General features: G+C 41.5%; 1 protein-coding gene across 1 annotated transcript; it reads left to right on the top strand.

Moving 5' to 3' along the window:
- Positions 1–5,921: 5,921 nt before the first annotated feature.
- cdk2 (cyclin dependent kinase 2) lies at positions 5,922–11,309 on the top strand. Its single transcript, XM_064305379.1, has 7 exons — positions 5,922–6,327; positions 7,082–7,159; positions 7,704–7,824; positions 8,737–8,907; positions 9,460–9,561; positions 9,959–10,162; positions 10,322–11,309. Exons 1-7 carry the CDS (start codon positions 6,212–6,214, stop codon positions 10,424–10,426), a joined length of 897 nt encoding a protein of 298 aa, XP_064161449.1. The 5' UTR covers positions 5,922–6,211; the 3' UTR covers positions 10,427–11,309.
- Positions 11,310–13,279: the final 1,970 nt, after the last annotated feature.

The raw sequence follows: 13,279 nt of genomic DNA on the forward strand, positions 1-13,279 counted from the left end.
ACACACACACACACACACGCAAGCAAACACAAACACACATACATACATACACACACGCACGCATGCTGCACACACGGACACATGCATGCAACACACAGACACACACATATAAACATACTCAGATACTGCACAATAAAAACCCAGAAGCTAAGGCTAGCAATGTGTAAATTGCTCTTGATAAGACTGTCTGACAAATTCCAAAATGTGATGTAATGTACAGCACAGAGGACTACAGGAATATAACTCTTCCTCATATTTATTCCCTTGAGCCCAATTACAATTGAGAACATATTGTAGGGGAAGATTAGTCTTAAAGGCACAGATGTTCATTTTATGGAAAAAAACAGAACACATATTTTTAATTGCCCTACCTACCTCCAGTCAGCACTCTGCGATAGCATTCTGGTACTTTGCTTGTTGAGAGAACATGTTAAAATGAAACATAAATGATGTCCACTCTAGCAAAGCAAACTGCAAAGTCTTGTTTGATTAAGACTGTATTTGTCAATGATTATTGTAATATTATTATAATGGTCACAGAGTTGGGTACACAGTAAAATGTCCATGGTTAATTCAAAATTAGGGACCATATGTACTATGTGAGGATTGATTTAATACTGAATATTTTACTGTGTAGAGTTTATCTTTTCTTTTTTGTTTGGTTCACTCTTATTTAAGTGCTCAGTGGAGGACTTTATTTGGTAGCGATGACATGGAGAATCAAAGTCTGCAAGCAATACAAGGAATTATAGCCAGTCAGAAGTAGAGAATGATGATGAAGTTGTAGGGAGCCAGTTTTCTGGGGATATGACTAGGACAAAGGGGTTTGACACACTGCTTGTTTTGGATAGCACTGTGAGATCATTCAGGACCATATCAGGACCTCAGTTTAGGATCTCCTGTGAGGGACAGTGCCTCCTACAGCACAGTCATTGTGCGAGGGCATCCGATTTGGTCTAGAGTGAAGCTTGCCCCCTACCAGCCCACCTAAACCTAGTGTTCTCTTGAGGTCACACATCCAAGTGCTAAGCAAGTCCATACCTCCTCAGCTTCAGCAGTGTGACACCAATAGGGCAAACGGTGCTGCGGCTCATCGGAATGCCGTTAATTCCGGGGGGCAAATACGCGGCTTGGAATTTGGAAGGGCATGCATGGGACGTTCAGGTGACACAGCGCTACGGAGGCTCATGGTGGAGCAGCTGATAGGCTGCGTTTAATCACAGATGTCTGCAGGGGAGAGGAGGAGAGATGAGGTCAGAGCAGCCAAAATGAAAGGAGCGATTGAGGGAGGGTGGTGGAGCCTCAGATGTCCTGACGTCCACGGGCAGATCCAGCAGAAGGCCTGGGAGCTACATGAGGGGGATCACAAGGCCTTCCTCTAAGGAGAGCCCATCAATGGCATCCATTCAGCCTCCACTGGCTGCCTGCGTGGACACAGTTCCTCACACACACTCTTACTTTCAAACACACACACACATTAACAAAAATATAGACCCGCACAATTACACTCACCCACCCAATCACATATGCATATCGATCCTCTTTCTTGAGTACCCATTCTAATTATATTGTGTATTGTCTCTAAATGTGCCTATTAATAAAAAACTAATCCCATTGGATCAGAAAATGCTGCTTCGACTGCATTCTCTCCATGCCATCCATTTCACACATGCACGCGTACTCACTCACTCACACGTGGTCACATGTACATGCTCATACACACAGTCACACACACACCCAGAGGCTGAATACTCCCTGCTATTTAACTGCTATTTTTTTCATCCAGTAGGCATGGGAATAGGAACACCCACATGCAGAAACATGCCAAAAACGTACAATAAATGCACTGTATGCGCTCTAAAATGTCTTAGCAGGCTCCCATTAACTCTCAAGCTGGAAATAATGCTGCCTGTTTCAAATCATTGTCCATGAAAAGACTAGGAATATGTGTGTGCTCAACCTACTCACTCTGCTGATCACGGGGCTATTTTGCTATGGCTGACAGGAGGAAGTGTGGCATACTCTTATCTTCCTCAGGGAACATACATTACCCTTCATATTTAGCTTTTTTTAAGCTGAGTTCTTTCCCACCCACCAGACCCCTTGGCTAAATTACTTTATGAGCTCGACATCCTGCTCAGCTGATTTGCAGAGCTCACAGTCAGCTGGCTTCCTCCCTCTGCTCCATTCCATTGACATCACCTTGCTGACTTCAACCTCTACCCAAAGAGCAGGAGACCAGCTGGACCCAGGACAAGCGGGTATAGATAATGGATGGATGGATGATAGAGGACAGTCTAAGGTATCACCTCACCAAATCTGGGGTCAGTATATTAACCCCTCTAGCACGAAGTTGGGCTTTGTAAACATCTTAAACATCCTAGACTGTTGACAAGATCACCACAAAATTGGGCATGTATCATCTACAGATAGTTGCTAGGTCAAACAATATGGCCGGCATAAACAAACGGAGAAGTGAGCCATATCTATGCAATGCTTTCATGTATTGATGCCAAACTTAGTACCCGTTTGTCAGGGGGCACCCACCAAGTTTCATGACGCTATACCAGAAAAAATGGTGTAAATGACAATTACTACAGAACGAAAGCAGATATTACAGCCAAACTTGTTCTGGGCTATTGCAGTAACCAATGCTGCCTTGGTATCAACCATTTTGTTTTTTGGCCATCTTGGATTTAGTCAAAAACACATTCATCTTCTCCTTGAATTGTGGCCCAATCTAGCCGTAAATGTGTTTATCAGCTCCTTGCCTGATTGTATTCAAGAGTGCTTAAAAGATAGTTGCTAGGTCAAAAATGTTGATGGATGAGTGGCCTTATGGCTAGCTAGGTATATATGGACAAGGATATGTATCAAACATAGACAGATATATAGATAGAATGACAGAGTATAATTGGTACTCTGCTATAGATTTCAGTTCATAGGTAGATAAAATATACAACGCTGGCCATATGCGAATGGGAGAACAGGGCTCTATGTCCGACACTCTGTCTGAAAGTCTTGTGCAGACAAGGCTCTGGAGATGTGGTGCATGTGACCGCTCATGTGCTCGTAACAGCGCTTATGCCCAGCTAAATCCCCCTGACCTCCTGACCCAGAACTCTGTATTGTAGACACTCTGTAGTACACACATCGCATCAGTTAACAATTAAACTGTTCCTGCCCAATATAAGTGCTATTTCTCAGCAGCCAGACAGGGTATTATATGAGAGAATAGTGCCTCATGGATTTGGCAGCCATAAACATGGTTTCAGAAACTTTTGTTCATCTAATTTATCTCTTGTTGAACACCATTCTACATGAAGTTCTCTAATATCTTTGATCAGCGTTTTATTCTGATCGCATCAATTACACATTTTATTCTGGGCATCTAGAGTCTGCCCTCAAACTTGGAATCTCTGATTAAAATTTTTTTTTAAATATTTGACATTGAGATCAAAATTCAGTGCCATAATTATGGGCTTAAACTTCCATGTTTGCAGCACCCAAGAGAGAGAAACAACTATACATGCAAATTTTCTGAGGCACTGATACTGTCCTATATATAAAAAAAAACCTTCCTTACATGACATGAAGAGCTTACTGCTATCATTATGAGACATTTGGCTAGTGTCTATACTTCAGACTTGTCACAAGCATGAGACAATGGCAATACAATCAAGGAAAAAACAGAATTAAAGAAATGTCATCAGGAGATAATGAGGCATGTCTTCAGGAGATTATGAAAGGGAAAGTAACTGTAGAGTCCTAATATTGAGAGGCAGTTTCTTACACCACTGGAGATCAGGAGGTGACAGGCCTGTCCAGAGAGTAGTACAGCCTCCCACCCTTCTTTCCTTCATCATTTCACTGGAATGACTACGGACTGACTAAGTGAGGTTTCCAGAAATATTTACTTTATTTAAATTATACAGCTTTATATTTATGAAAATACAAGAAATACTATTTAGGCAATATGAAAACATCATAACAAATGGGGGGGGGGAAAGCATTTCCCTACTGAGGTAACATTTGCATCATTTGATTCTATGAAACAATAATCAGTCTGAGATGCTGGTTTTGGGCAAGCTCCAAGCACTAATTTCCATTTTCAACAAAAGGCCCATGCAGAACAGAGCCAAGATGAAAACTGTACAAGCTTCTGTAATGCTAGGAATGTGAAATTAATCAGGATCAATGGAGCTCCCGTGACTCGCTCCTTGTATGCTCGCTCAGTTCTCACGACCCGGAAGTTATGAGAACCTCAGAACCATACATCGCAATTGTCACTGTCATTACCCCTCAGATGATAAAATGACCCTTGTTTTTTTTTTTTTTTGCATGACTTATATCTATATTCTTTTTGTGAAACATCACGTAATGGCTGTCGTTTTGGAGAAATATGATAGTTCACTGGAACAGTCTTCTGGGCTGCAGAATGAACAATCTGATGGCCTCCTAAAAACACATATTATGTTATGTAACATTAGATGTGTTTCGTTACATTACATTTTAAATTAATGCTATTATCACAGGGCCATGATGTAAGTTTCCTATATATTTTTTTCATGATGCCAAAGAGTGCAATCCCTTGTCTCAGTGATTTACGCAAAATTTAGTTTGTCATTGTTGGGGAGAATTTTATCTGCATAGAAGTGATCACTTGCAGTACTACAGGGTGAAATGTGGCATGGCTTTGTGATTGGGCTCCATTGGGGGTTGCAGATGGCACCTAGATCAACTGAGAACTTCCTATTATACGTTATGCATTCTATTTTAAAAATAATATGCAACTGCACAGTAAAATGTCCAGTGTTAATTCAACTCAAACAGTATTCATTCAGTTATTAACAGATAGCATTTGGTCCCACTCTCAAATGTTATCTGTTAAGAGTTGAATTAACACTGGATATTTTACTGTGTGCAACACTGAGCCAGTGAAGACAGGGCAAATCAGTCTGTATCTCCTCCCACCTGTATCTTTTGTGAACTTAATACTACCACAGCGTCATTTCACTGCGCAGTCCACCAGCTGAACTGCAGAACATGCACAACTGCTACTGGTGCGGTACAGGAACCTGATAGGCCAGAGTAGGTTGCTAAAGTGTGAGGAGACATGGATCGATAGACCAGCATACCCACCAGCCAGAACCTCACAAGCACAATTTCAACTCATATTACTGGTACGACCTCACAATCTCCACTTATACAATACTGCATGACCTTATTCCAGTGTTTCCCAGTAAAATACAGTAACACTCAATTCACTGTTAAACAAATCATTGAGTTATGTTCATTCAGATGTATGACTGAAACCAAAATACACATAAAACTTAGTTCTCAGAAGAAATAGCCATTTAAGATGTACACCCCTAATACCTTTAAGGGATAAAACAAATAAAACCAGTGACCACTCAACATAGCTGAAAATACGTTTCGCTTGCTATCGTTATGGAAAAGAAAATGACAATGACAAAAATCCTAAACTCTCACTGGGTGTCCCGTAGATTGTACATCCAAAAATGCTTTCATTTAAACCCATTAAAAAGATAGCTGTAAAACTTCAAATGTATAAAGATTGATCACACATTTTTCTTTACTTCTAACACAGCATGGTCGGTGCGAATAAAAGCGGATTATGATTTGAATTTGAGCTGGGAAGCGTTAGACATTGGCGCCTATTCCACGTTCATTACTAAGTAAACGGTTCAGAGACTGGAGGCGAGGCCTTTTTTCTTGCTCTAAGTGGATAGGGGAAGTTTTGGAGGCGTAAGTGAAACCTTGAACACAACCTCTGTTTGGCCTAGATGCAAGAAGGCGTGCCACAGTCTCAAGAGGAGGAGAGATTGTGCATTTTTATCCAATCGGACACGAAGGCGCATGTGAGATTTTTGAAAGGGAGGAGAAACTTTGAATTCTTTATTCAATGGGCGCGGCTTCAGCAACGCGGGAACTGGCGGGTTCGGTTACTTTTGTTTCAGCGGGCAGGCAACACAGCTCGGGAGACCTATATTTTTACTGTTTAATGTCTTGTTCCCCTCATGTATTTCCGCTGCAAATTGTGTGTGGTGGGTCACTTTGCCCGCGGTACTCTAGGAGTTTGGTTTTAGAAGTTGTCACAGCCATTGGGTTTTAGCTGATAATACGGCGGGCGGAAGGGACCTGGCCGAAAGAAACTGGGGCAGTGTGTCTACGACTGTCTGGGATTGCTATGGAGTCTTTTCAGAAAGTGGAAAAGATTGGGGAGGGAACGTATGGGGTGGTGTACAAGGCAAAAAATAAACTTACTGGAGAAACGGTTGCCCTCAAGAAAATCAGACTGGATACGTAAGTGTTGTGTTCTTCATGAACCCCCTTTTGTTGGATATGCAGCTAGTTGGCTAGCTGTTCAAACTTAGCCGCTATGAATTGAATTGGGCTAGCAATAAGACATGGCGGCTTTTAGACAAATTCGCTTCTTTCCGGTAGATCTGAGTCCGCAACGTTAGGTAGCGTGTGCGTGTTTAAACTTGTTAATTGCAACGAGACATATAGCTAGCTAGTTTACTTTGGAGTGTGAGCGGTCACCGGTTATCCTAGTTATTCCGTTGGCATGTTAAGTTAGCTAGCAAGGTATCTATCGACCTTCCCCCCTTTGTCAGTCAGTTAAGTTAAAGGAGTTCTATTTTGAGAATGTTAGTTTACTATGTAGCCAACTAGATAACTTAGCGTACCACTGACTCTATCCTGCGAACGTTAGCTAGCTAATATATCGCCTACGTCTGTTTGGTTTAGGTGATCATGGATGACATTTGTATTACAAGCTAGTTAAAGTTTTTATTTACAATCCTACTACAGTACAGAGTTGTACAATTGCCAATGCTCGGGTGCACATACAAGTGTTTATTAAGGGGGAAGCTAATCATCACCGCACCGTTCGTGTAACACAAAATAGTTTCCCCCGGCAACACACATTCAAGAGTTGAGCTAAGCGTCGACCCAACAAAGTTAATTGTGTCTTAAATTAATCTTCGTGCCATTATGTGGGATGTACTGTTTGGAAACCTGCTGTGCCTGGCCAAAACGGTGTTTTGCTTTTTAGCGAAACTGAGGGAGTTCCCAGCACGGCTATCAGAGAGATCTCCCTACTCAAGGAACTCAGCCACCCCAACATTGTCAAGTAAGTTGAAAATAGTATGGGTCGGTGGCTTCCTTTCGAATGAGTCAAATTATGGACAGAGGTCAAGCTCTGAATCACACCTTATCTAATTTTGCAGCAGTCAAATTATGCATATTTATTGCTAACAGGTAAATTTGATTTAATTTCTAATCACAATCATTTGTGAAATTAGGTGATTTGTACAATAAATTAACCCACTGCTAAAATGTATTGCTTATATTCACAGTCAAGAGCATCTACAAGCATGTCCATGACAAGTTATATTGAAAATAACTTGTCTTCATAAGTTTCTCCATGTGATTTTCAAAATGATTCATGATGAAATGTGACACTTAAGACAAAAAATTACCATTATAATAAAAAATTGCACTTTATCAATTTTAAGAAGATTGAAACTCTAGAAATACATTATCAATCCAATATGAGTGGGAACCACGTTTGCGTTTAGTGCTGGGAAGTCACTCATTCACGGGTTGATTTTCAATATTGTGTGAGTATGACCTGGATGGGGATAATCCCTTCCCCGTGTGTGTGTGTGTTGCAGGCTACGTGATGTCATCCACACAGAGAATAAGCTGTACCTGGTGTTTGAGTTCCTTCATCAGGATCTGAAGAAGTTCATGGATTCTTCCTCAGTCACTGGAATTGCCCTGCCCCTGGTCAAGGTACATACAGATAAAGCCCTGTGGAGTCTGGGGCTCTTTTGCTTGCTTCCTGGAAGTGAATTACTGTGCGTTGTTGGCCAGTTGCTTTTGTTTCTCTTTGATTATATACCCCTCTCTTTATGTGAATTCAACTTGAATGGTGTGAAAACAGCTGGGTTGATTTTTTTGTATACGGCACCTCTTTCTCTATGATAATTGCATGTCAGTTCTATGGAAATTATGCCACTGGTAGCATGTGTGACCTTGGTGGTAAAAGATCATTCATGTGAGTGAACAGTTCGCCATGTGTTTCTATTTCTTTACGAACGATGTTCGTCAGAATGCATGAACCAAGTAATTTAAGTAGGTTTGTTCTTAAAGTAATCTATTTCAGTACTAAACTTGACTATTTGTTCTTAAAAAAATAAAAGATTCCAGGCTGTAGGCTACATCGTAAATAAATAAGTTTAAGTACTGTATGTGTTCAAGCTTAATATGCTTTTTGTTTATTAAAAAAAAAAAAAGGGTGATTCGCACTTGTATTTGTAAAGCATCTCTGAATGCTGATCTAGGATAAAACCTCCACCAGACCTGGGTCAGATACGCATTTGTTTTGGATTCAAATACATTTCTGTGCTCAATCAATCTTGCCTGGTGTAATTGAGCCTTCAAATATGACCAGAAGGCAGGGTTTACACTTTAACGAGAGTATTGCATTAGTTCCAATACACCAGACAAGATCAGTCAAGCGTAGAAAAGCATTTGAATCCAAAACAAACACGTATTTGACCCAGGTCTGGTCTCCACTGTTGGTGTCTCAGCCTTAACCGTTGTGCGCTGTGAGGCCATCCCAGCTGGCGGCTCCCCAGGCAGCGTTTTCCCTGTTCTGGGCCCCGGTCGCCTGCTTCTCACTCCGGTCTCCCTGTGCTCCAGAGCTACCTGTTCCAGCTGCTGCAGGGCCTGGCCTTCTGCCACTCCCACCGAGTGCTGCATCGCGACCTCAAGCCCCAGAACCTGCTCATCAACGCTCAGGGCGAGATCAAGCTGGCCGACTTCGGCCTGGCCAGGGCCTTCGGGGTGCCTGTCCGTACCTACACCCACGAGGTGAGAGGGAAGACCCTTTACCGAGTCTTTATTACTTGGGTTACTCATTACTTAGGTTTGTCATTTCATTTAAGCAGGAGCTTAGCGTAACAGGATTTTGGCTTGAGGTGGTAAAGTTCAAAGATTAAATTTTCTTGTCCTGTATGATTTTGCTGTGTATCGCATCTCTGCTCACTAACAAAAAAGGATGCTCAGTGCTTCACCTGTGTGTTGGCCAAACAACATTGCCATGTCAAACTGATTATTTAAAAATATTCTAATGGAATATTTTGGTTCCTGGTTACTGGATGAGATGTAACGTAATCCGTGTTATTTGTGTGGTACTTTAATGGTTTCAAGGGAATGCATAAAGATCATTTGCAATTGGCTGCAGTAATGGCAAGGAACAAATGTTTAGAATTGTGCTTTGTAGTCATGGTATACTGACAGGATTTCCAAAATGAGCTTTTCTCACATTTTATGTTTGGCTTCTTGTGAGTTGCGAGTGTGTGTCAGCATTTCCACCTACTCCTGGTATGTTTGAGTCATCCCAGTTTCGATTGGTCCGTTCAGGTGGTGACTCTGTGGTACCGAGCTCCAGAAATTCTTCTGGGTTGTAAATATTACTCCACAGCTGTGGACATCTGGAGTTTGGGGTGCATTTTTGCAGAAATGGTAATCTTTTTATTCCTTTTATTTTTTATTTTTTTGCAGTAACATGGTGTGATGTCAGAATATCCTTATTTAACTATTAATATCTTGCATATCATAAATGGTATTCTGCAAAACACAGTACATGCTGTTGGTCTGATTAGTGTAGTGTAGGTGGCAGTGTAGTATAATGGGTACAGAGTTGGTCTTGTAACCTTACCCATTCACAAGTTTGATTCACTGCCGTTGTACCCTTGAGCAAGGTACTTAACCTGCATTGCTTCAGTATATATCCAGCTGTATGAATGGATACAATGTAAAATTCTATGTAAATGTTGCGTAAGTCTGGTAAATGCCTGTGGTGTAAAGATTGAGGTTTATCGGTGATGACTAAACACGGTACTTCCCTCGGCTCGCCCAGATCACCAGGCGGGCCTTGTTCCCGGGCGACTCGGAGATCGATCAGCTCTTCCGGATCTTCCGCACGCTCGGGACGCCCGACGAGGGCGTGTGGCCGGGCGTCACCTCCATGCCCGATTACAAGCCCTCCTTCCCAAAGTGGGCGCGGCAGGAGCTGTCCAAGGTGGTGCCCCCGCTGGACGAGGACGGGAGGGAGCTCCTATCGGTGAGACCGCGCAGAGGGGCGGGGCAGCAGGGACTGCGCTTGTGTGGCGGTTTAACGGCGAATGACATTGAGCGTAGCTCCGGTATGAGATGTGATGTAATGTCTTGCCGGTCTTTTCTGAGTTCAGTTTTTTTTTTTCTCCCCCCTCTTGCGCCACAGCAAATGCTGAACTATGACCCCAACAAGAGGATTTCGGCCAAGAACGCCCTGGTACACCGCTTCTTCCGCGACGTCACCATGCCCGTCCCACACCTGCGGCTCTGAGAGACTGGGAGAAGCCGCGCAGACGGCGACTGCTGGATCGCCCCTCCCCTACCCCTCTGCTGGCCAATAGCCTCGCTAATAAAACAGCCCTTTATGGGGCTGGGCCTACCTCTGTGGAGTCCTACGGACCACCTTTGGTGCCTTTTTTTATACACATGTCTCCTGTAGCTACCCAACAGTGTCCTTTTGTTTGGTAAATTTTTTCTTTTTAGATGTGTGTCTGTCATGATGTACGTTTATGGGGAAACTGCACCTAATGGCACAAGTTCCAACATTCCACCGTTCAGCTTTTGTAACAGTCAATTACTTTGGAAGGATTGTGCTTTTCTGGGTCGGGGAGAGGGGAAAGGGCATTGGAGTCCACTTTTCTGAAAGTGTACAAAATTTTATTCAGTAATCAGGTGGACAAAATTGCAGTTTGGGGGGGAAAAAAGTAATAAAAGAGGTCCTATTTTTGGGGTATTTGCTTGGTGTAAAGCCGTACAGTCACTGTCTCAAGGTTGAACCACATTCAGGCCTCAGGACCAGTGTACCTCCATGGTATTTACCTGAGAAAGGTAGCCTTACTTTGCTTTGTTGTCCTTCACTGTGAGACCAAATAAATAAAAATAGTATTTATTTTTTTTGTTTTGTTTTTTAATGAGGGTTTTTGGTGAAAAATTTTGTCTATATGATTATAGATACAGGTTGTGTTCGTGATTGTAGATTTTAACCATTTTTATGCATGTTTGGCGATTTATTCATAAACCTTTGTTCTCACCCTTGTGCTCATTTTGATTCGTTTAAACTTGTTCTGATGTGCACTTCCGCCCATCAGCAGTTGTAAGCATTAATGATCATCCTGCATTTTTCAAACTCCTCAAAATTAAACATTTCATATTAATGAAGTATTACAATTTAATTTATTTAACCAGCATCTACAGTGGTTCAGAGAAACCTAAAATACTTAGATTACAATGCCATCCCTGTTTGTGTGGAAAGACAAAAGTTTGAATATCAAGCATGAAATGCGTGTCTGCCGTTATAACTTCTCTATACCATTAAATTAATATTTTTTATTTATTAAACTATTTGACAGTTTGTCCCCATAGCTAGATGCAGTTTTCCATGTCAAAAGACCTGAACCAAAAAACATTGATACACAATAGCTCATATATATTGGTGGAGGGGTGTGAAGGAGCTTAGAAAACTACTGAAATGAGCCTTCAGCCAGTACAATACAGTTTATACTCCGTGCTTAAAATAACAGCATTGATGGTGCCAAACAAATACTTGAGTTTAACATTCACAGTTGAGTAAGTAAGTTAACTGCTTTTTCTGTTCTCATTCCTGTTCCTGTGTGGCACTGGCATGATCACCTATCCGGCTTGTGCTTCCCCATACCCCTCCTGTCATCATGTTCACTTTCTGTTCTGCTTCCATGAGATACCTTGGAGATTCTGCAGCACTGGCACTGGTAATTGCTAGATTGACACTTCTGAGTTCTGTTTTTACCCTTCCACCAAAGCAAATTTTGGCCGAAATTGCCCTCTCCACTGGGATAATGTGCATCATTGTATTCCCCTGCTTTGTACAGGAAGGCTTCCATGCAGATATCTTTGGCAATTCTGCAGCATTGGCATCAATGCTAAGGCCAGAAAATGAGTGAACTTAGAGCTCAGTTGTGACTGATTTCAAGCTATTTGTTATCAGTTTTCAGGATAAACAGACAATCTAGTAAAAAGTGTAATATTAATTACACAATTGTTATAACTTGTGGTGCCTATCCCAATGTGCATTGTGCAAGAGGCAGGATGAAGGCTGAGTAGATGGTGAGAATTGTAGATGTATGTGAAACGTGTATTTCTCTATTTTGCATCAAGTAATGCAAACCTAAAGTGGCCAATGACACTTCATGGCGGCGCCCTCCTGGACACACCTATGCTTGTAATGAATTCCATTAGTTATTGCTGGCTAAATCAGGGGAAAATGTGTCATTGATGTGATGTTCACAGGGAAATATCTGAAATGTAACGAATAAACATTGTATAACAGAAGAATGAATGCCCTGAATGAACGAAGGAATTGCTCCCTGTGTGAGAATAGGTGACATAGTGGTGATACAAATACTGTGAAACATGGAAGGGGAAAGGGGCTGGCCTGTAGGGCAAAATCAGCCATTTTCCCCCAATAGGACTGAGTCCTGGAGGGCCTTAAGTTTCTGCTTTTCCATTGAACTGTAGACATGATAAAGAATGGACTTTTCTGCTATTCTTACTTGGTAGTTCACAATTACTTTTATTGACTGAGCCTTTGAAAATGTCATAAACTGAAGGGATGACACTGAAGTGATCTATACAGAATGGCAATTAAGCATGTAACCAGGTGATGGCAGTAACGAGCCATTTTTTGACTACCATCCCGTTTGCTGCAAAACGTCCCATCAGTGATCTATGGGGACCTTCATTTTACATTCAGAATAAAGCTTTTGAAAATATTTGCAATGCAAAAAGTAATAAAATTGATCATTTGTGTGTGAGCAAATCCAAATTTTGCCTACGTTTGGGTTTGAGTAAAAGCTATTATTCAGCCTTACTATTACTTCATATTCGGTTCAATTTTTAAAATTTATATTTTTATCTTTATCTTTATACCCAAAATACAAACTGATTGATTCCAGGGGAATGAAATTCTTAGTATAGCATATCATTGAGACAAAAGGGACTGAAGTCGTGATTTGACTGGGCAGAAATATGAGAACTTCTTTAAGGGTAGTATCTAAGTTTACTGGCAACGTTTAATTTATGATTGCTGTCACTGCCACCTTGTTTTCATTCAATGTTTTCATATTGAATCAGGCAGGACAGCTGAGTT

The sequence above is a fragment of the Anguilla rostrata genome, chromosome 13 (genome assembly GCF_018555375.3).
Source record: "Anguilla rostrata isolate EN2019 chromosome 13, ASM1855537v3, whole genome shotgun sequence".
Classification (NCBI taxonomy): Eukaryota; Metazoa; Chordata; class Actinopteri; order Anguilliformes; family Anguillidae; genus Anguilla; species Anguilla rostrata.

What these genes read in the sequence shown, in the direction of transcription:
- cdk2 (XM_064305379.1), top strand. Translation starts at nt 6,212, where the DNA reads ATGGAGTCTTTTCAGAAAGTGGAAAAGATTGGGGAGGGAACGTATGGG. An exon ending in TTGCCCTGCCCCTGGTCAAG is followed by an intron (nt 7,825 to 8,736) that starts GTACATACAGAT and finishes CCTGTGCTCCAG; the next exon opens with AGCTACCTGTTCCAGCTGCT. An exon ending in TCCGTACCTACACCCACGAG is followed by an intron (nt 8,908 to 9,459) that starts GTGAGAGGGAAG and finishes TGGTCCGTTCAG; the next exon opens with GTGGTGACTCTGTGGTACCG.